This window comes from Hetaerina americana, unplaced genomic scaffold, assembly GCF_022747635.1.
Source record: "Hetaerina americana unplaced genomic scaffold, ioHetAmer1.1.p SCAF_2, whole genome shotgun sequence".
Taxonomy (NCBI): Eukaryota; Metazoa; Arthropoda; class Insecta; order Odonata; family Calopterygidae; genus Hetaerina; species Hetaerina americana.
The window spans coordinates 82,482,858-82,508,122 of NW_027286763.1; the positions used below are offsets into that span (position 1 = coordinate 82,482,858).

The following is a 25,265-nucleotide window of genomic DNA, read 5'->3' on the forward strand; positions in this document are numbered from 1 at the left end:
CCAACACTACAATAACTCCCCAATAAAGCCCCTCATCAATTTCGCATACTTTCTTCCTCCCTTCATTCCGGCCAACATGCTCATCCTATTCCGATCCATTCCTCCTTTGCCTAAAGTTCTCCCCGCTATCACAGTCTTCAATATCCCATTGAAAATCAGAATGCTCTGTGTACGTCTTTCCTGCCTCCTTTGGTTTTCCCGCAACAATTTCCTCTCCTCCCCATCATGCCGAGCGCTTCCCTTTTTGCTTTCCTTTCTGTCCACTTCACCATTTCCGTCTTTCTTCCGACTTACATTTCAAAAGTCTCCAATCTGCGCCTATCGTTATACTTCAATGACCATGTCTTACGCCACCACTCTCCATATCAAAGTTTTGACGAACCTTTTCTTAGCATCCTTATTCAACGTCCCCGTCATCTATTTCCACCACCTCGTGAAAGATTTTTCTGTATAACTCTTCTCAAAAGTCCATGTCAGTTATCATTATTAATAACAAATTATTTCCATTAATATTGAAATAAGTTTTAAAGGCAAAATAAGCATAGATAATCAGTTTGAGTATATGGGGATAAAAGATTATTATTATGAAAAGAACATACTACAATATCGATGATTTTATCCAATTTAACTCCATACATGTTATATGTATGTGTATATATATATATGTAACTTATGTGAAAGTCTTGCGGATGGAAATAATAATGTATACGAGGAGTTCTCAAGGAGATCCTTGAGAGAAGTGGCTTGACCACCGAAAATTCGGAAACGTGTGAATTCCTCTATTAGTTGTGTGTTTCTTTGTTTTTTTCTTCGCTAGTGCTAACTTTATATACAGGATTATATATATATATATATATATATATATATATACAAGTGCACATACTATACTTGTGTATATTTAATTTGTATGCCATCAGCGCTTGAAGGAGCTAATTATATGTATATATGTATGTGTGTATATATATATATATTTATGTATGTATATATATATACAAATGCACACATAAATTTCCATAAATCCACTCACATAAGTCCTTTATTTTTCAGGTATCACCGGCCGGGATGTCCTTCCCTCCTGATCCACCCCCTAGGCAGTATCCCCCTCCAGGGTAAGTAATCTTACAAACTTTTGCAAATGCTTAATTTAGTATCATGAAATATTTCTATGTTTAAGTCTTTCATGGTTAAAGTAGTTTGACTTTTCTTTTCTCGAAAACGTTCTTCTCGATGAACTGGTATGATATTCTCCGTGACTGGGCCTTCACTTGTCCATTAGCCTTCCAACCAAATGTCGGTTGACTTCCGCTCTCTAAACTCACCAACCTAATATTCTTCCCTCTTTCATGTCAGGGAATCTCTTACTTCGTCAACCCCTCTTTATTCTATCACCGATTTCGTCTCTTGGTCTTCTCCGCAGAAATCTGACCTTATTATATTTTATTCATGTAAGTTTCCTAACAAAATCTCTCAAAAGGTCTCAAGGGGGTCCCCGATGCATATGGTTGCATTTTTCGCTATAGTTGTCTAGATTTTCCTCCTGCACTTCCCTCATGCCAGGGGTTAGGTGGTAGAAGATACTCCATAGTCTGCATCTCGCCCCAAAATAAAAACGAATATCTATCAATTAAATGAACGCTTCAAATTTTATCCATTTATTCCAAGCACCCACAGTCGGCTCCATAGTTTGAGCTGAGCGTCGCGATGTGATGGGCGACATGCGACCGTGGCACAGAGATTGTGCAAGAGCCCAAGAGCTTCTCTATGTAAGGGAGATCGATTGGGAGAGATAGGGAGTAAGGAAAGGGCGCCGGCTGGCTCTTTATACAGCGTGAACTTTATTATAATTTGCTATAGCGTGTACGCGTTGCGATTCTGTCTGTCACGTCCCAGGTTTATATCAGGGCAATGTTCTTTCGCCCAATCTAAAATGTTCGTTTTTTTTGGGAAAACACCAGGCTGTGCATAAGAAAGGAACCTGCTTAAGGCATGTGTGATTTTAGTACGACTTAGTTAAGATCTACGTAGCCTACTATATCACTTATTGGGCTTCTGACAATGATTTTTTAGTTATGATTAGGATAGAATCACCAAGATATACAGGGATCGGGATGGTGCGGTGGCTAATTGTACCCAGAAGCCCCGGGTTCGAGTCCTGGTGGCGGCAGATTTTTGCTCCTGTGGTATCCAAATGCCTGATTGGGGTGCTCTATGGAGAGCACTTTAAGTGAGTTCACCGTCCGTCGGATGGAGTAGTTAAACTGCGGATCTCGGCGCCATTCGTTAAGAGTAAGCTAGCTAATGGCGACGCCTGGTTTCTCTCCACCATTCTTCCATTCCCATCGACCTCTAAAGGCGAAAATAATATCAGCTGTCGGTCGCCTCCCCTAATAACTACTATTACGTACCAAGGAGTACTCTGGGCGTGCGTTTCTGCACCAAGCCCCACGCTGGCATCATATTTCATTGTTTTCACACATGCCTAAACCTAGTGATAAGAGAGTTCAGATCCCGACCGTCGGGGTCGGGTTTAAATAGTACCTACACTGGATATCCTTAGCTGTACTCAAGATGTTTGATTCCCGGGTACCAAAACTTCTTGTGAAACCGCAGGCGGCTCGGTGAAAGGAGATGTGTCTCGCTAACCTCATCTGTGAATTTCACACGCCGCGCCACAGGGATGAGGCGGGTTCAACGCTCAGCTAATAAGCAAACTCTCGGTTTGGCTACTGTGGTCTCGAAAGTTTATTACCCCTCACTTCCATCGTTTAAATACTTCAATTTTTCTTCAATTCCCTACACTATCATTATTTGGCATTATTATTAGATCAGCCTCGACAGAAAATATAGTAGTTTTACAAATGTAAGTGGAACTCTTATCTGAGGGCTTTAGTTTTAGTCTATTCCAATTTATAATGAAAAACTATAACTTTGTAATGACATAGTATTTTATTCAGATACAACTCGGGTTTAGATGTTCAACGTCATCGTCAGGTCGGATATCATCGAAACCCGGGTCGTGCATAAATCAAATGCTGTAGAATTACAAAGTTCGATTCCATAAATTCACGCTTCAAACAACCAATTATATTGCAATTTACTACACCTACAGTAAGCATTATGTATATATTCCTTCAGAAATATGTACGCTTTAATTTCTTGCTTATGCAGGTTAACAATGTGTTCAGCATGGAAATATACAACATAATAGAAAACTAAACATATCGTTTTAGGAGTCAATTATTATTAGATTTGGATGGTGATTTTAATTTTTTTATACTGGCCGTACTTTATCAATTAACAAGCTGTGCGAGAAGAACTCTACTCACACCTACTTGTATCAATTAAATCGCGAAATGACCTTCGTTTTCAAAATGCACTCAAGGCTAAATACCTACAAATTCTTTCCACACTACTGTTTCATAACTAAGGAGGTTTTTAGTTTAATTTGCTGGCTTTCTTGGCTTTCTTTTTGAATGAAATAGTCTAAGTTATATATGTATTTTGGAAACACTATGAATAGTCGAGGATGGGAGAGGATTTTTGGGATAAATTGAAAGTGGTAGAAAATGTGGATGCAGAGCATTTTGATTGGCAATGGGGTGCAGAAGACTGTAACCGAGGGAAGAATATTATGCAAGCGAGGAAGGAGTCGGAATTGGATAGGGATGTCGCGTTGAATGAAGAAAGGAAAAAAGTACGCAAAATTATGAATAGATTTCTTGTAGGTCTGCGTCTCATTAGGCGAGGATAAGATATGTATGGATATTAGTTTGTGTCCATGCCAAACATAAAATTAACATCAGACTTTCAAGTGAGAATATGATAGGTTATGTGTTCATCTCTTTCATTCAAGGCACCTATTCATTCCTCGTTTGGAGATGAGTCACACGTAGCCTAACTCATTTCACCCTTTTTATTGCCCGTAGGAAGACGTCGACATGCGCTCCGCGGAGGGTCCCGTCGTTGGGAGACGCACCCCCGCCGCCGGCGCCCCCTCGGACGAGGGACGCCGTCCTCGTAGACGTGTCGGTGGCGGGCGGGGTCGGCGCCGGTGGGAGACCGAGCCGGATCAACGTCGGGGGCGTCGCCGAGCGCCGCGGGAGCTCCACCAAGACTCCCCCTCCGCCCCCACTCCGGATGCCGCCACCTCCTCCGCCGCGGCCGCGCAACCGCGCCCCGGCCGGGTCGGGGTCCAACGCCGCGGGTGCCGGCCCGCCCCAGGAGGGTCCGGTGGGGGTCATTCGCGGAGGGGCGATGGGGTTGGGTGCAGCGGGAGGCGGCGGGACCGCCTCCCCGGCTGCGGCGCCGGAATCGAACGGCCCCCGGCCATCCAACCCCATCCAGACGTCCTCCGTCCCACCCCCCACACCCCCGGCGCCGGCCTACCGCCAGGACTCCACCGTGTCCACGGACAGTTGCAGCCAAGGGTCGTCGCCCTCGCCCGGGTACAACACCGTCAAGGCCCCGTTGCTGCCCAACGCCGTAGGGCTGGGTCCGAAGAGGGGGGCGGCGTCAGGCGTGAAGAAGGGTCCGCCGTCCGGAACGGCGGGCCACAACGGGTCATGCGCCGCGGGCTCCGGGAGTAGCGCTCTCATTAAAAGTAATTCGACTCCAGCCAGCCTGCAGACCATAGTGAAATTCCAGGGATCCAACATGTCCCTTCATCACAGGGTGAGAAATTCTTTCCATTGCATGTGTTATCGCCAGCGTAGCATTTTTCTACTTTAATACGCCCTCCTGAAATGGGGATGCGTCTTATACGCCCGTGCGTTTTATTTTACGTCAAATGTGATAATTTATAGAATAATTTCACTTGGTGAAAAATTTTTACCTCTCATCTGATATAAATTGGTTTCACTGTATCCATCCGTAAAGTATTTAGTACGCAATTACTTTGAAATGCTTCCATTCACTCTGACTTCGGGCTTGAAATAAAATTAGCTCATGCCGAAAAGCATCGTTTCAAAAAATGATACGCCCTTGAGGTGTGCATTATGTGTTTACTTTTACGATTGAAATCTTGTACATATTGTGAAACCGTTTCTTAAATTTAGCATCACATTCTCACAGAATTTAATCTACAAAATTTAAATCACGAGAAAAGGTCAAACTCTACCTTTATCGTCCCCGAAGTATCCCCAGTCTGTCCTTATATATTAACCTCTTGTTTTTCAATGTTTAAGCATGCCCCTACAGTTGCGTACCCATTTTTTCCCTTGGGGCGTCCACTTCCCAAGATAGTTTCCTCCAATTTTTTTTACGACAATTGAATCCGAAGAATTAACGAAGTCGAACTAATTTATATTAATATCGATAGCCTCCCGGGTCTAAAAAAATCTAATAAGAAAGATGTTTCAACGGGATTAAAGGACATTTTTTTGATCTTTTACTACGGTGTCTGGTAGCCTCTGTGGATTCATAAAAACTAGGATTATTAAATCGACTATATATTCAGCCGTAAATCTCACAGACAGGTGCTCTTTTAGTCAACGACTTAAGGGATAATGGCTGGGCTTTTATTAATTCTAGGCTTATGCTGATTCATCCCATTCGTTACCGCGCAAAAAATATTATTTTGAATTTTCGGTGGGACGAGAGGAAGTTGTTGCATTTCATCACCTCGGGATAAGTAAATGAGACTGGTAGCTGCACATTGTGCATACGGTCTACTTATTTCCTCGGTATGGTGTTAATATCGCTCTTTCCAAGTCTCCTTGAATAGGCAAAATGCTTCGTTTTCATTAAAAATAATTTTTCTGGCCATATGTCAGTATAATCTGTGGCCTGAACTAATCGTGTAAGCCATCTCCATATGGCTGAATTTAATGTGCGCTTCATCTGTTGTTTATGGATGTCCGTGCTCCAAGTTTGGCCAGGAAAAGGTTCCCACTCTTATGTCCTCATGACCAATATCTTCAAACGAAAACTTGGACTGTAGTGAATTTTATGAGTTAAGATGTAATTTATCCGTCAGCTGTGTTATTTTTCCCTAGTATTCTAGTCAAATATTAGTTCTATTTCCTCTCTACTTTTGGTATGAAATTTGCCTAGTATTCATTTAATTGAAAATTTCATCAAGTCGAAATGCATCAGTAAATTTGCATTTATTAATTCTTCGGTGAAGCATAAGCATAACCGTGGTAAGCTTCCTAAAAGTAATGATCGAGGTATTTATTCTATTTCTTTTGGACTAGTTAGTCTCTTGGCTCAAATCAAATGGAAGTTTACCAACAGTAGTTTTTTCCGAACTAGAGTTTTATTTATATGCCACTCGAGGTATCAATAGGTCACTAACATTCTGAGCGCGATGAATCGAAGTTATCTCCATCCATACGGCCTATTAAAATCCTAAGTTGGCTGTAAGAATTAATAGAAAAATAGATTAATTACCATTTTATTTCCTCCAGTGAAAAGCGTAGGAAGTGCTTTGTAGTTACATTATGAAGCCAGTTTTAGAAAAATCAAATTTTTGCACTTGATATGTAGGGAAAATTGCTTTCGTATAAGGTATTTAAAATTGTCCTTCTGACAATCACAAAAATTCACATCTTACTTTACTTGCAATTAGGTAGAACAGAACGGAAGTGATTATTTAGGCAAAAAACCCATACTAATTCATTTCATATTTTTTCATAAATATTAATTATACCTTTTTTCAGCTGCAGTAGGCATTTCAGGTTTGAAATTTTCATCGTTTTAATATGCGATATGATATTGCCTATGTAATTTTTCCGTCATATTTTTCATATTATTTGAGATTGGAAAATAATTTTAAGAAACAGATAGGGGATTAGATAAGAAAATATTTAAAGAAGGAATTAAACTGATTTCATTTGAATAGTTTAATAATTACAATGGACGATAGGAATAAGTAGGTTAAATAGGAATTCATAAGAAGACAAATAATGGAGATGGTTATAACATCAAAAATAAAGTGAAAGAAAGCTTTAATGCAACTGTTAAAGATTAAATTTATTGATATTCATGACGCCTTTTCTGTGTAAATAAATGGCGTACGCCTCCATCCTAAGATATTTGCTATCTATCGAGTGACGGATTAGAAGATTTTTTTTGTTATTTTGCCAGGAGAACGATCAGTCTTCTTTGTTATGTGAGTGCGTATTGTCATGTACGTATTCTTGCTACCTTATCTGTAATTGTGTATATTCCATAAAAGACAATATTCTCACTCCTACTAGCAGCTTCACGTCAAATTATCTAATGCATGGTTTTAACAGCTAAAATACAACGCGTCCAATATCTTGTTATTTATATAAGTATTTCCTGAAATGAAAATAACTACCGGTTAGATAAGGGGAATATTCTATTGAAATTTGTATATTGTTATTGATACACATTGAGATAAATGGTGCATTACACTATCTTTAAACTGAATAGGTTATTAATGTAAAGCCTTTAATGCATTCCACCAATGTGATATAGTGGTAACTAAAAATTAGGCATTTATATAATTTTTATGATGTTAAGGCTTGAAATTGATAAAAATAATAACTAGCATTGTGATTTATCACTTGGAGACAACACAGTGTGTAAAACAATAAATAATGTTAGTCATTTTTGTGGGAGGTTTTTGAAAGTGCGCTAAATCCTTCATTTCATATGATTTTGCCGTTGTTCATCACTGCCATGCTAAGTGTCATTATTTTTTTCGGTAATCATGCACAGATTCTCATGATGCGTCTTTCTTAATAAAAATTTTGGCCATAGGAAATTTGGGCAATTATCATTTTTCCATTTACATACTTGAGGGAGCTTACAGTTGGAGTATATTACCACATATATATATATATATATATATATATATATACTCATATAATTGGCTGACACAACATAACACAAATAGAAAAGAATAGACACATATAAAAGAACACTTACACGGTAAATTGTTCGAGCTTTCGGCCCTCTCAGGGGCCTGCTTCAAGAGAGTCTCTCTTGAAGCAGGCCCCTGAGAGGGCCGAAAGCTCGAACAATTTACCGTGTAAGTGTTCTTTTATATGTGTCTATTCTTTTCTATTTGTGTTATGTTGTGTCAGCCAATTATTGTGCCGCTCGTATGAGTTTTTCCGTACAATCGTGATATATACTCATATATATATATATATATATATATATATATATATATATATATATATATATATATATATATATATATATATATATATATATACTCATATATACAGAAACAGATATAAGGAAAAGGGATAGGAACACATATAAAGGACGAACACAATAGAGGTGGGGAAGGCGGAATCGAACGGATCACAAGAGTAAAAATATTTCCTCAACCGGGACTCGAACACCGGATCTTTCCACTTGCCGGGCGGATGCTCTTAACCACTTGAGCTATCGAGGATAGTCAATTTACCCTGAGATCCGTGGGTCTAATATGTCTTGTGATCCGTTCGATTCCGCCTTCCCCACCTCTATTGTGTTCGTCCTTTATATGTGTTCCTATCCCTTTTCCTTATATCTGTTTCTGTATATATGAGTATTTATTCGCCGTTTGGCGGGATTTCGTGTTTGAATGTATATATATATATATATATATATATATATATATATATATATATATATATATATATATACACATATATATAATGGGACGGCACAATAGAACACAAATAAAATAGTAACATTTAAAAGGCCTCGGAGAAGGCCGAAAGCTCAAACATTTTACCGTGTGAAATGTTACTATTTTATTTGTGTTCTATTGTGCCGTCCCATTATTATACTGCTCGTGTGAGTGTTTCCGTATAATCGATATATATATATATATATATATATATATATATATATATATATATATATATATATAAACACAGATTTAGATGTTTATACTATAGAGAGACAAAGAAAGGACCCTCACAATATGTTATTTGACGTTTCGGCGGTATAAGGCTGTATAAGGCATATAACGTCAAATTCTCTCCGAATTTATTTTTTTGGACCAATTGAGCCATTTCAGAGTGAATATATGTAGAGTAAGTTAAATTCAATTTTTTTATCGGAGGTTGAATTAATGGCTCAAGAATGCATAAAACAGTGTATTTATTGCAAATGGTTTTCCTCTGAAACCATCCCTTGGAAAAGAGAAAGGTATACGTATTGCATGCAAGTGTTTACATGATGATAATGTGCTGCACATAAGCAATACTATGTAATTATGTATTTTTTTCAAAATTGGAATCAGTTGCTCTTTCTTTTTTATATTTGGGGTAAAAAATTAATTTTAGCATCAAATGTGTTTAGAATTAATTCCACTATTTTAATCAAACAGTCCTTAAAATATGGGGGTTACAGTCTGGGGGGGGGAAATGTTTGCCTGTCCTAAACGAAATTAATGAGTAAAGTAAAGATACAATGAAAGTTTGAAAAAAACTAAACAAATCCGATGCTATTTTTTATTTTATTAACAAACACATTGTGTTTATAACTAATTTTTATTCATAATTCCCACCATTACCTAGACCATATTTATAACCAGGTACTAGCTTACGTAAACCCGTGTGGCACATCATCCTCTGAGTCCAAGATGAATCAAAATATGTTCTTACAAGACCAACAATCCTTTAAGTATATGGCCTTATAGTCCAATTCATACATATCTATCGTCTGCCAGCCTACGTAGATTCAGTACTGCGTATCTTTCATCCCAAAATGGAGGGATATTTGACTAGATTGCTCTTTTTGTTGACAGAGGGAGTGCGTGGAATGCGTCAATGTTCCCTGTCTCAAAATTCCCTTCCTCTCCGAAGGACTCTGTATCTATATTTTCTGAACCACTTTCGTATTTTCCCTCCTTGGAAACTGTTCAAGACTTTCACTGGGAATCCATGGAAATATGTCGACATTTTCCTGGAAACCCATGAGTTTCCATGGAAACTGAGACGACTTCTAAAAGGCTTCCCGCGGAAAGTCTCGGGTATCTCCCTCTATCTCGGGAGGATGATCAAGTGCTGTAAAATTATGTAAACTGCTGTTATAGCCCTGTCTCCTATCCCCGCCCTCCCCCCTCCTCACCTTCCTTCCCAAAACGTGATTCGGGGACATCCCCTAAACCTCTCTCTCCCGTGACCCTTCAAAATTGATCCAACCCCTCCGCTACCCTTTCCGTCCCTCCAGATAATCCGCGACATGCGTCGCCCGTCGCCCTCCCACCGCCTGGCGGCGGGCCGGCACCAGCTGCGACATCTCCGGCTCCTCCGCTTCCGACTCGCCCAGGTGCTCTTCAACGCCGTAGCCCTCCTCGCCATCGCCGCTGGACTTGCCGCATACTTCCGAGGTAACGTCACCTGAAGGGCTGGGATGATATGGGGATACTCGCCTCTCTCCCCGAATGTTGCACCCCCGCTTACCTACCTCCTCATCAACCCTCCCATCCCGCCCTGATATTCACCACATTTTTTTCCGTTTTTATTATATTCCCTCGGCCAAGCGGTCACACGCAGAAATCGATCGATCACACCGTGCCAAACGTTGGCCCATTCCGAGGGGAATATCGACATTTGAATTTTAGAGTTGGTCAGTGCTGTGCCATAATTATTTACCATTCTCGAACGTAGGTTATAGAGGAAATATCGGGGTGGAATTATATACGCATATCGACTTAAATCGAAATGAAAATAATGAACAGTCATATCCACCAGTAAAAATCTTATTCTCCATAACGTCCGCATTATTCATGTCGACTTTATATTTCATGTATATTCTTACGAGTCGTATATCACCTTTATCATGTTCTTCAACAAAATGACATTATCTTCCATACATCGATCGACCGACGATATATTGCTGCTTTAATATTATTCGTATAGGCATGTTTAAAAATTGACGATATTGTTTCATTATAGTCAGATATTAGCATTGCGTCAATGAATGGTGTCAATGTCTTGATTTTGCGATGGGAACAAAATACATCTTATTACATATCGGAAAATGTCACTCTCACGTATATCGCATTTATTTTACGATCGTTGTTATTTATTTGTATTTTACGGTTACAACGATTTTCACTCACCCTGTCACCAGCCTTATTAGACTGCTTCAATAAACATGAATAATAATATTTGATAGAATCGATGCAGAGAGTATGCACAATGTAGTCATTACAGATCTCTTTCCAAATCATCTCGATTTTTTTTAAACAAAGGTCTTCATATTGATTGTAGAATAGCTTAATTTCTGAATTGCATCAAATGTATGTCACAATGCGATACCATATGAACAGAATGCGTCAAATTCGATGTATCCAAATTTCGCAGGGCTCCAAGGTCGACGCGATTTTTGGGGAGAGTGGCTCAAAGCAATTTCCCTCTCTCTCGGGTCGGGTGAAACCTTTCCCGGGTGGGGCGAAGGGTGGTGGAGGTTGGAAAGGATGCATGGAGGACCGCAGAAAGAGGGAGAGAGAGAGGGATAGGAAGACCTGGATAAGTGTTTACCGTGCGGGAGAGAGGGAGTGTTGAACTTTTCGGGGTTGGATCCGGGGTGAGGATTTTGGAGTGCGGGTGCGATCAGTGAGCATCACTCTCCAATAGCCCAGTGAAAAAAATCGTTAAAGAACCGCACGGACTCTTACATTCGTACGAGCAGAATCGACATCCGAATAATGGAAGAAGGTTAGTATTAGTCGACTTTCGTTTTGTCATTGAGAAAAACCTGCGTCTCTACCTTCAAAAAATACGATATTATTCTCTTTAAAAAAAACTTACAATATTGTTACACACGATATTTTTTCGACTTTTGCCTATCCGCGTGATGCTTGATGTTTACAGCTGTATGTTATTTTATCATTTTTTTCATATGATTTATTGGTAAAGACTTAAATCATATGCCCTCAATATTTAACCTCTCAACTTACGAATCTCATTGCCTCGGAGCAGGATGAAAGTAATTAATTGGAATTTTATTGATTATAATTCTTTGAAATTTAATTGCTTAAAATATCGTACTGTGTTCTTATTAAAACTATGGCTTTCAATTTTGACAATGAAGAACTCCTTTCACTGATATTTAACTGTTAGTTTAAGAGTTCGTGTCCAATATTCCTCCTAATTCGCGTCTCATACATTTGGTGGAATGATGAGTCAAATAACATCAGGTAAAAAAGTTGTTAAAATGCTCTTTTGTGCTATGAGAGTGTGGAAATCTTAGACCTCGTTGAGAAATAGCGATTGCACTTGTGAATAATGATTTGTTATTTTCAGAAGAAAGTAAGTTTAAGAGCTTTTCATTGCTCATCTCCCTTGCATGCATTTATGAACAGAAATTCCAGTGGAGTAGTCGAAACTATTTAGGCTAATTTATTACAACGTTCACCTAATACATGTTTACTCTCGATGGAAAATATGTGAGACATTGCTTAGGCTGTGAAAAGATTTTTTTCGCATTCTTTATTTTATGTTCATTTCCTATCGAGCGTAGATTAAAAATAACATGAATGGAATCACGCCTGATAAAAAAGTCACTATTGCCATTTTATCAAAAGTTTACTCGAAAATTCTGTTAAATTGCTATTAAATTACTTGAGTTTTAAGCTTTCTGCATAAAATTACTGAAAAAGTACCGATAAGTAATGAAACATTTTCAAAGATTTTTAAAAACTTCAAACATGTTTCCGTTTTGTTAAGGTGTTAACGTTTTCCTTTTCTTTAGATCAATGATAGCTTATTATAATTATTAAACTGACATGAGGATCTTCACGCATCAGCGTTTTATCCTCAATAATTATCCATGGTGTAAAAATGAAGCGAAGAGCTGTAACTCTATTATGTATTCAACGCCGGTCGACTTTCTTATTGTTAACGGTATGATTGAACTGCCATCTATCCATCCATTTATTTCAAACATTTATATCATTCGAATTTTAAAATTCATTATTTTTTCTTCGCAGCATATCCTTCGACAGTTCGATACGTCAACAAGACAGTCACCACCACGATAACAATTCTTCCGAACCAAACAAATCCTGCACCAGGTAAGATAATGAAATAAAGTTTTCTTGAAGATGCATGCATGAGTCGAAATATTTACTGTGGACATATTTATATTATCTAAATTTCGTCCAAATCATTGATAATAATCCATCGCATTACTTATTCCTCCTTAATTGGAGGTTGTTTCCACTGTGTACCTAAATTTTATATAAATATTTACTGAATAGAAAAGTATGTAAATACAACTACGACAAAAGTGGTGCCTGGATGTGTGTTTTCACTGGATATAGATTAATTTAGGTCTTTACGTGTAAGTAGCTATTACGAGGGTATTCAAGTTCTAAGATCTTGTAAATTTTTCCTCGCGAACTACTTAAAACTTCTGCTACTTCTCAATATACTACCTTGATCAAAAATTTCCCGGAATTTATTCAGAAAATTAAAAATACAAGTTTATTCATCTAAATCTATATTGTCCCCTTCAAAGTAATCCCCATCGACTGCAACACACTTATGCCAGCGCTTGATCCAATCCTCGAAACATTTTTTATATTCGGTTTTCGGTATGTCCATCAGTGCTTCCTGCGATTTTTCCATTACTTCCTCTCGGCTGCTAAAACGCGTTCCCCGTAATGGTTTTTTAACTCGATTGAACAGAAAGAAGTCACAGGGAGCCAAATCAGGTGAATTCGGTGGCTGTTGGATGGTATTTGTTGCATTTTTCGTCACAAAATTACGAATAATGATAGCACTGTGCGACGGTGCGTTATCATGGTGCAAAATCCACGAGTTTTCTGCCCACATTTCTGGTCTCTTTCGGCGAATTGCTTCACGCAAACGTCTCATAACGCCCAAATAATACTCTTTGTTTACTCTCTGGCCTTCTGGCAAAAATTCATGATGCACTACACCGTTGTAATCCATGAAAACCGTCAGAATTGCCTTCTTTTTTGACTGAAAACGACGTGGTTTTTTTGGTCTCGGCTCATTTGGTGAACGTCATTCACTTGCCTGATGTCTGGATTGCGTGTCGTACTCATAAACCCACGTCTCGTCTCCAGTAATGATCCTTTTGATGAATGTGGGATCGGATTCAGCCTCGCAAATCATGTCTTTTGCGACGTCAACACGGTCTCTTTTTTGCATGAAATTGAGGTCTTTTGGCATGCTACACGACGGAAACCCAAATCATTAACCACAATGTCTTGGGCGGATCCATAGGCAATGTTCAAGTCCTCCGCTATTTCTCTGATGGTTAAATTGCGGTTATTGACCAACATTTCTTTTACTTTATCAATTTTTTCACCGACTTTCGATGTCGATGGTCTGCCACTGCGTTCATCATCTTCGATTGACTCACGACCACTTCTGAACCGCTCGTGCCACTGGTAAACGACCGTTTTTTTTAGAGAATCGTTGCCGAAACACTTTTCCAACATTTCCAACGTCCGTGCGCCACTAAATCCGTTTTTTACCGAAAATTTAATACAAGTTCGTTGTTGCAAATTTAAATCCATTTCTGAAATTGTAAAAAATCGCCAACACACACAGAGATAGATGTACTCTTGGCTACGTAACTTTTGCAAATGTCAAGTTATGACACTAAGATTTAAAGAGAATATCAACAACAGATGTACCAATTTAACAAAAAAAACAGAACTCAAATCGGAACGATGGGAGCGCCACACGGTGGTTATTCCGGGAACTTTTTGATCAAGGTTGTAAATCTCCCTGTAGTTGTATTCAACATCGACCGCATGATTAAATGGCTTTCAAGAATGATTGCGCACCTACTTTTCCCCACTGGGAAAACCGGCTGGTCTGTTGCGGAGACTTCTTGGGTTCCTTGTCTCTTCTTTATTGGTCTTCTTTAAAAATTTTCACGCACGGAAGTACTTATTTTACACCTAAAACACTATCACCGTGTGTCTCATTCAATTGACGATGGATTTTGATTGGTGTGTTAAACCACGCAAGTGGAGAAAACTGTGTTTACGCGCTGTGCACTAAACGACGCCATTTTAAGTATTGAAAAACTGTCCCACTCGAGTGAATGCCAGAATAATCATGTGCTATGTGCGGTGCAGGTATCTATATCCAGTATTTACGATACAGACATCTCTGTCTCGAATGTACATCAAATTAAGGGATTCCTTAGGCCATCTTGCCAACATCCATGAGTAATAATCACGAATCGTAGCAAACATCATCGCATCTCCAAAAGATTGTCCCTCACTTTGTAATTTTAAAGGTAGTGCAGTTAAGTCTAAGCAAACACTCGTTAGATGGAACAATATTTGCTAAATTCGTGATTAATACTAATGGTTTGTGAGAAGCATATTACCAAAGGAATTTCTCTAATTGACACACATATACGCACCCTTATAATCCTGATTTATTTATAAATTTAATGACGCTTTATTTTTTACGCTCATTTTAGAATTTAGTAAAAATTTAGCGACTCCCTCACTACTGTTTTGACTCCCCCCTCATTTTTAATGGTAGGGTAAGTGTCTAATTCCAATCGTTTTCGTTTGTTTTCCGATGAATCTGACAGCGATCAGTGAAAAAACCGAGTTTATAGAACTTGTCACCATCCTATTCCTCTCTGAACAATTACCGCGAAAGAAACTCTCATCGATTTTATTTAGGAATTGATCCAACTTTTTCTTTGGATTCAAAACAATAATTTGCTCCTTTGCTCTTTATGGGTTCAATATTGATGACAAGATCATTCCTTTCCTGCCTTGTAGGTCTCTGCTTGCCGGTCATAGTTTCTTTCTGCCACCGCCACAAAATCCCGTATAACTACACCATGTTTCCGAATTACATGGGGCATTTCACGCAGAGGGATGCGCAACAGGTGAGGCCTTGTTCTATGTGAAGGCATGCTAATGCAGTGGACGGAAAGGCACGCAATGCATGAATTTCAAAGCATGATATTTTCGTGACCTTTCGTTTAAAATTTCATCACAGTTTTTGCACGTTTTTTTATAGTGTAGTAATTATTAATCACTTGCACTTTCCTAGGAAAACTTCCTGATCAAAAGTATAGAGTTCCTGCGCGATTAGCGAGGCACTTAATAAACAAAACTTCGCTGGAGAATTTTCGAGGGAGCTAAATTAAAATTTTTATTAGATTAGGCTTCTTTTATGTACTGAATTGTAATTTATTAATTACACTTATTTTTTTGCGATGTAAGGTTAGGTTTTTGTATACATATTAGATCCATTTTTTTGATTCGAATGAATATATATCCGAAGTGGTAAAAGTCTAGATATAATGTAACACGAGCCATTTCAAATGAATTGAATTAAAAATGTAAACGTCCATGAGTCAAGCAAAGAAACAAACCCAACTTAAATTGATGTCGTTATATTCACAAAGATGATAGTTGTTGTTGATATTCTCTGCGAGGGATATGATAATTACTTTTTTAATTTTGGTGCTGATATTTTGTAGTCGACAGGAAAAAAGTTATACTTGCCAATGGACAATTATTGCTGATACGCTCGAAATATTTTCTCATTTTATAGGTTCACGTTTTTCTTAACTTCCCTTATGAAATATATTTTGCCACACAACGCATATTTCCGATTCAACCTTGAGCTTTTCCCATACTGGTAACACTTTATTTCTCATTTTGAAGAGAAAAAATATAAATGCATTAATAGCTTCTTCAGTCAGGATTATTCTCCGTTATCGCCCCATAATTCTTCTAAACTTCTTTGTTAAGGATATTTTAACAGTGTCATGGAAAGGGTTTGAGTTGGGAATGGAGTTGAGCAAGAGCTGATTAATTCTGATTTTTAAACGATCAATCACTAATTATTCAGAGAGTCAATACATTTTGGGATCAAATTGTGGAGTCAGGGGTGAAGTTTGTTCTCAGTGATGAGATCATCAAGAAAAAAATAGGCTAAGTTAAGCTTAAAATTTGGATGGAATATGAAATATCTGGTGAAAGATTCATGTCATATCTCGTATTTTCTCAGTGTTTTGGGGGAGAAAAGGAGCGTAGCAGTAAAGGCACTAAGAGAAGAATGTGGAGGGAGGATTTATAAATAGGTGCAGAAAACATTATTAAATACATAAGTATACCTATATCTTGAATCTCTTCTACTATGAATCCGAAATTTGATCTTTGAAGAAGAAGGATAAGTGCAGACTATACATGTGCTTTTTATTTTTGGCGAAGGAAAGAGGAAATAAGTTGAAAAGATGGGAGGAGAAACGACAATAGAAGGAGAAGATAGGGAGTTGACATGTGAAATTCAAGGGCTTGTAAATAGTGGGTGGAAGACACGCTGAGGTTGGTCAAGTTCTATAGACAGAGAATTAAAGGAAGAATGGTGAGCCAGTGAGGAAAAGGAAGGAAAAATGGGATTTTTGGAAGTATGGAGATTGTTAGAATGTATGAAAAACTAAATAAGCAAATGAGATGAGTTAAGAAAGGGGAAGTTTTCGCGATATGCAATACGCATTAATTGTTAAGGAATATCCAAAAGCCATCTTCAAATAGACTGCCTATAATACTGTTTGTCTTTGGTAAGATGAGCAATGTGATAAGATTTTTTTCACAAGTACTAACCCCCAAAATGAATGTACATTAGCGTTATAATCTCCCTCATATATTTTTCGCAAATTGAGCACTCCGCCAATCTGCGTAGTTGAGGCAACGAATCTGCTGGAGTAGAAAATCTTAGCATTACCAATAGTAGTCTCCCGGTGAACTCACATATGGGACCGTAAAAAATTGGACATTTCTATTACACTGAGTTTTTTAGCCTTTAAGGCAATACTTCGGACTAAGGGTAGAAAAACTCTACATGTGATAGTTTCTTCCAGGTAATTGACGCAGATTCTTCTTAAAATTAAGTTAAAGGAGAACTAATAACAGCAATTGACGACGAGGACGTTGGCTTTATGATGGCACGTAGTGGTCTGAGTCGTGAAGTACCCTTCTGGGGGGAGGAATGGAAGGGTCAGGGGTAGAAGATCACGCTCAGGGACCCCTCCCCCCAATATTGAATCAATCTGGGTTGTATTACGGTTACTGCACTTACGTCAATATTCAATGTTGAGAATATGAAAAGGAAAAAGGAAAGCCTATCTTGAGAGAAGACAAAACACGGCAAGGAGTGGAAGTGGATTGGCACATCTTCACTTCATGAGCAACGTTATTGTTCCTTAATTGTTTCCTCATTCCATTCCACTTTATCGTTAGCTCTTATTGGTGTTCGGATATGATTGTAGTTTTAATTTCTTCATCTGCATATAATTTATTTGCACTTTCTAAGTGGCACTTATCCTTTTTTTGTCAGCACCTTTGTACCTTAATAGCACTTGCAATTTTCTTATCCACAACACGCGTCCCCGCAATGGAATCACTTCAGCTGCACTCATCGCATTAATATATCTTTCGTTAACAATATTATGTCCGTTACCTGGACGGCGTACGGAATCGGCATTAACTGTGATGTTACTGGTCTCAAAAATTTTCAGCAGACCAAAAGTCATATTGATTCCCTGCTTAATTTCCCTCTGGTCGCTAAAGATAATGAAATATTTTAGTTACAGATCCAGTACTAGAATCTTTAGCAAATGAGTAATAGTATAAGCGATTTTTCATTATCGCTTAAATGGTTGCAAGAATTTCCTAAACTTGAGTTTACACTTACATACAGCAGGGATGTGAAATTTTTCTTGGATGAAGTATTTTTTTTTCATATTTCAGTTTTAAACCGATCGAGATTCTGTCCTTATGCTCGAGTATGTTTTTCATTTCTAGCATTAATCCACTTTCAATTAAAAACGATATGATTTTTTAAAAATATTTATTAGAAAAATTCACTGGGAGTTTTTCTTCCAAAATTTAGTTTATCTCGTATAAACCTCAATATCCGACCGTTATTTCATAATTGTCATTGGTTCATTATTATGCAATCACTTGCCAAGAGTTTGCATATTAACGGAAATTTAGTAATCGTATTTCGATAGCTAATTAACAGTCGATTACGTGTTACGATCAGGAAATAATATCTCCCCAAGCCAGATACCTTATCATTTTACTAAATGCGTTTTCATTGAGCGTACCCTCTACTATTGAGCGTATCTACTTACATACGAGCATTATGGCAACGGAGATATTCCCAAGTTTTATTTGTAAATTTGTGGTAACATTTGGAACAGGCCGATCCTTACGAAACGACATGGAGCCTATATCAAATCCCTGTTCGTCACTGTTTAAGTTTAAATACTCTCGGAGAAGGATGTATTTACCACGTTTTGATCTTTGAGTACGATGTTCGTTTTCCTATTTCGGCATTGACAGGCAACAAACAAGCTTCACTGAGCACGTAATAACGGGGGATGAGAAAAATGTAAGCAGGGAAAAGGGATTTCAATCTGGGGTGTTGGCTTGTTAAGTCCTTAACATACATAAATTCAAAAAAGAGAGGAACTCTATGGCCAAAATAATGTTATCCATGAAACATTATGTTACGCAATTCTGAATAAAATTATTAGGTAACGCAGAACATCAAGCATTCACTCAAACTTCACGTAGTAATTTACGTGGAAATGAATCCCATACCAGGGATCAAAACTCACTGTGTGCACAATACTAATGACAAACACAGATGGAACTAATCAGCTTGTTCAATCTATCTAGTCGCAACAGCCATTTAAATTCCTAAGCCCTTCATCATCAATCAATCATTATCAGGTGTCCAAAGTTGTGTGACCTTTTGTCATTCATTTCACGTCGCGTTCTCGTGATGCCGCCTTCATCACACCTAAACAGAGTTGATTTAATCCTGGTGTGTTTGCTGCTTACGCGAGTTGATCCCTAGCGTAGGAATAGATCCTTCTGAAATCACTACGCCATAATTGAGTGAACAATTATATTATACATAACCTCGGCTCTTCCACGAAATAAATAAAATAGTGGTACGCGTTTCGCCATATTAAGATACCATCAGGTACATTTTTAATGGGTTCACATCCAATAATATTTAGAGGAACTTAGGTAAATTATGTGTGTATATATATATATATACACACTATATACTTCTTCAGGTCGGACTGGAATGTCTTGGGAGGAGAGAATGCGAGGTCTGGGGGGGGGGAAGCGTAGGGTATGCTGGGAAGGGAATTAAAGATGGCAGTTAAGAATGGGAATTTCAAACAAAGTGCCGTCCAAATGTTGTATTGCTCTTATGAGTGTTTCTACATCATCGATATACATATATATATATATATATATATATATATATATATATATATATAAATATATATATATATATATATATATATCGATGATGTAGTAACAATCAGGAATATATATACACACACTCACACACACATATGTAGGTATAATTGAGAGTATACCCCAATGCGAACCCCTTTTAAACAGTACAACTTAATCACAGCATAAGACGTAAATTTTTTACCATTCTGTGTTGTGTAAGAAGTACTAATTACGATAGACATGAATATTCAAAGCTTCCAAGAGCTTGAGCCTCAAGCTGTTGATTTAATTCGGATGGATTATTTGCATGTATTGTTTTGACTAGTAATTTTATTCATAATTGGGTAACATTGTCACAGTGAAACGAGTTCACCTTCCTCCATCACATTTGGAATTCAAAAGGAAAGGGCGCACCTAGTTGGGTTACTAGGAGGAAAAAATGTGCCTAGCAGGGGCAAAGAGCAGAACGAAATTGCCATCCTAGTTCTCTTCCCTTGACTTTTTCTCCCCCCCTTCCCGAATCAAGAGAGGGGAGGGAAGGAGGTTCGTCCGTTAACCCGCTGCGTGATGGTCGCACTCTCACCGTGAGGTGGTCCTAATGCTCTTTCCCTCTCTCTAGGCCCTCCGCGCCGTCAATCGCCTTCCGGGTGAACGTCGTCGGTTTCGCAGAAGAGGGGTTTAAAGGCATCCCCGAAACTTGAAGAGGCTCACGTTTACGAGCCGGGGTTTCTTTTACGGCCGCGGCATGTGCGGATTCCCACTCCTGCCTCTCAAACGGCTCTGTCAACACCACTTTTGTCGGGTGGGGGGGTAAATGATCGCGGCTGGGATTGTTCGAGTTTGTGTGGGGTGGGATGCGGGTCAGACCTTTTTTTTGTTTTTTTACGAACCTCCCTCCAAGAGGAAGGTTGGGAGTTTAAAATCACTCTTTGTCTCAGCTCGATGTTCGAACTCCGAGATGAACAGAAGGGAAAATCGCGTGGCGCAAACAGGGATGCGATATGAGTTTTTAGACTCCAAGCTCATCGAGGTGCGGGTTTTTCCCTCTCGTCTTTCATCCCGACCATCTGCATTTTTTGTCAAGCGTTTATAATTTTAGTAACTTATTATATCTCGATTATAGGTCAGTAATTTGTGTTTTAGTTTTTTTCTCTAGTTATTTTATAATTCCTGCTGTTTGCGTGGCATAGAAGGAAGATACCATTATCTTTAGCACAGCAGATCCTGTAATCTTGCTCCAATGGTTTGCGGAATGCCAAGAATCGCCCGCGATTCATTGTATTACAATCAGATTGGCACTGAAGAGGATATTCGGTATCTGCCCAAGCTCCATGGTTACGCACGATCATGCCACGAGTTATTTACGTATTCGCGCAAAGTTTCATGCTGTAAATTTGATGTCAGCGGCGTGTTTTAGATGAAAGATTTACGAGCTTTAGTGTACAAAGATATTTTATATCCTCCAACCAAAATATCCCGGCAGATTAAATTCAACCCATCCTCTTTTGAAAAACTAAATATCCTTCTTTATATCGGTTATATATCGCTGCACAAAAGTATGTAACATCTCGTTATAATTTCATCAATATGCAAAGTCGGCGTGACAGGTCAACTGATAAGAATTTTTTTTAATATTACCAACGTCTAATGTGATTCATCATTCGGAGACACTTTGGCGACGCAAAATGCTAAATTTCTCGGAATCATCCTCACACGTGCAGCACAGCTATCGTTGTTGCCAACCGTACGCACCGCTGCAGCTCACGTTCCATGTTCTCTCTGCTTCAAGCCGGCACAGCAAGCACCCTGCACTCGGTCATCCAAGCACCATTGCACCAATAAAAATCCCACTGCATCCACCGAATGCACAGCACTCTCTCACTGACTTCGTTACGTGGTCTGGGTGTATTGCTAGCTTGCTCTCCACCTTTCTTCTCGATGGTTCCAGAGATGACAGCACCACCACCCAATAGCCAGGCCCGACCGCTCGAGAGCGATGCCGGCTCGGAGCATCCCGGGCTGCTGGAGCCTACTCCCCGACGGCGTAAAACCTCCAACCACCGCCCCACCCTACCATGTAACACTGTTCGTCGAGAACAGTGGAAAGCACCAACGTCACCCCATCGCTCCTGGTAAGATCAAGTCCGTCCTCACCAACGTCACCCTCCCCTTGCGTCCTTGCGTTCTCTTTAGCATGAGGTTGTTGCGAACCTCGTAAATGTGGAAAACACCGAGGAAGCCCGCCATGTGAAAAGTTACACCTGGAGAAAAAACCTTGCGTTTTGAAGAGAGTCTCTGAAAGTCTATGAAATTCTCTGAATTTTGAACTGAGATTCTGATAGTAAAACTCTGAAACTTTTTGACGAGGTACCAGCTTATACGAAAATCAATTTGTAAAATTATAGAGAGCGTAAAACCTAATGCTAAGGTTTTTTTAGGTATGTACTTATAATCTTCCAAAACGTACGCCAGTGATGTTGTAGTTCCATGAATGCTTGCAGGTAGAATAGTTTTACTGCCAAAAGAAGCGTTCAGACACTTTTGGTACAACATACTTCTATACTGTGGCTTCACCTATGTGTACTCACTCTAATTATTGGATCATTAGCCACAAACTAGATGTGATCTTTTAATAAAAGTGCTAAACTTGTTGTGTTTGATCAGCTATAGTAGTATATTATTGATTAAAAAACCATTACATCGGAATTCCAATTACACACCCTAATAAGTTACGCAAACTAAACGCTTTCATATAGAACAATTGATATTTTGGGCAGAAAATTTGAATGAGTCATGTTCATTCCATCAAAAATTATAACGACCCATATTGCATAGTTTTCGTACGTAATTTGCTGTAATTTTAACGTATAAATGACCAAAAAATTGATACTCTCCTTTAGTTCACGAATGGATCTCCTATCAGATTTCGATGTACTGTATCATCTTTAGGTGCAGAATAAAGTGCAAGTTGCGTTTTATATGAATTAATATCTGTGATGAAAGGAATTAGGGTAGAGATAAAAGGGTTCAGCGAGAGGAGGGGAGAAATGGGGATTGGAAAAGGTGAGCAAAGGATTGATTGGAAATTCCAAATGTGACTGAGGTTCAAGAATACTGGTTTTTGTGAACCTCAGTTGAATTTGGGATTTCGCATTCAATTCCTTAAACCTTCTGCAAAACCCTTCCCAGACTCCACTCCTCTCATCCCGCATTTACACATCTGCCCTTCCATACCAGATTAAGGGGCATATGAGACTGCACTTTTACTCATTATGCCCAATGATTTTGCACATTGATCCCTCGTTGGAAATGAGTTTGGTCATTAGCGTAAAATTGTCAATATTTGGTCATTAACATTTAGCAACAGACTCATTGGCTCACGACTCATTTAGCAGTTATATTTTCACCCTTCCCTAGCCCCCTAGCATTGCACCAGCGCAAAAGTCGCCGGCACGGTCGTCAGCAAAAACAGCGAATCAATGTATTGGAATTTGTCTCTCCTTGTCACGCTATGTTTCTTGATTTGAGTTAAGAAAAGTTTTGTCTCCGCTGGGCAGCAGAAAGAAAACATTTCGACCCCCACTATATTTTCTGATCGGTATACCCTGATGCCATTCTCAACGTCCGGCTTCATCGTTAACGATCCCATGACTCGAGCTGATAACATTCCTGGATAAGGAATGATCCATAGTAAAATTTACCTTAGCCAAATAGCGAGGTTAAGTTTTACAAAACCAATTTATAAATTTGAAATGAAATCAAATTATTGACTTTGTAATTCCACACACCCTATTTAAAACTTGACCCAGGGTTGGATGTTGAACATCATCTTCATGTGGTCCTCATGATGATGACGTTCAACGTCGAAACCTGAGTCGTGTTTTAAAGAAATTGTGTGGAATTACAAAGTCAATGATTTTATTTCATTTCAATACGTTATGTAAATTCCATAAAGTTACGCCGGAGACAACAAATTTAAATCAATTAGGGTTCAAACGTTATTAGTAAGTTTCATCTTTTTGTTTACGCTTTGATGAGACGTTAATAATTTCTTAATGATATTTGAGGTTTAACAACAGAAGTGTAAATGTCTAAATACGCCATTATATCTCGGTAGTAAATTTACACCCACTATAACACACAGGTAAGTAAAAATGTGGCAATACAAGTGGAAAATTTCCTGCACGCTTTCAACCAGTCGTAAGTTTTTTCTTTCGTACTCTCTGAAAAACTGAAGTGAAGACAAGTAATTAGAGATTGTAATGCCTTATGAATGAATCCTTCAAAAATAGTTAATGGGAGAATTCAATTTAATGAAGATGTAAAATAAGAGTCTAACATTTGAATACGTTGGCGTGTATCATTCAATGAATGCCTCCGAGGATACACTAAAAGAACGGAGTAAAAAAAAAGAAAGTTGGGGTAAGCATTTTTAGTTCATCTTCTGCGATTTTCTCAGTTTACCTTCTGGTTAGGTGTATTTTTTTGCAACAAGTGACTCGCGTCCACTTATGACGCTGAGAGAACTAGAAATACTTATCCTCCAAAAACAGAGGTGGATGCGGCCACCTAAATAAAAGGAAAGAAAGAGTTAATTATGCATTTCGTCATTTCCTTAAAAAAAACACGAAAAACCGAGGTGAAAAGTTAAAGATTTGTGACAAAGAACTTTGTCATGAAATGCTTTCCTATCAAAGAAGATTTCAAGAATTAATTTCATTTTTTCATTCAATAACATGATTAATAAGCGACTGTTGCGTAAATTTACGACAGCGACATTCTTAGTGAAATGGGATTCATTTCTGGTAAATATTCGTGTCCATGAAGCATGAAACATGAACTAACTTTTAACGGAAAATAGTAAGAGCCTAGACATGCAGGAGCCCATTAAAACTTATGCATGAAGCTTACTTGCTACGGTTATGATAATATATCCGTTTCAGCACCTATCGTATTATTTTGAATTATAACTACGTGCATGTTCGTCAAATGTTTTAGATTACACCGACGTCTGCTGGAATTGTGAATTGACTTAAGCTATGAAAAAGGGACCCATGGC

At 38.6% G+C, this 25,265-nt stretch overlaps 1 protein-coding gene across 1 annotated transcript in view; it reads left to right on the forward strand.

Annotated features, from left to right (window-relative positions):
- The first annotated feature begins 1,062 nt into the window (after positions 1–1,062).
- LOC139688155 (atrial natriuretic peptide-converting enzyme-like) overlaps positions 1,063–25,265 on the forward strand; it is a 51,992-nt gene continuing 27,789 nt past the window's right edge. The window contains exons 1-5 of the mRNA XM_071585582.1: positions 1,063–1,109; positions 3,927–4,671; positions 10,144–10,303; positions 12,911–12,994; positions 15,707–15,816. Of these exons, the coding sequence (XP_071441683.1) occupies positions 1,063–1,109; positions 3,927–4,671; positions 10,144–10,303; positions 12,911–12,994; positions 15,707–15,816 (1,146 nt within the window). The remainder of the gene's footprint in view (positions 1,110–3,926; positions 4,672–10,143; positions 10,304–12,910; positions 12,995–15,706; positions 15,817–25,265) is intronic.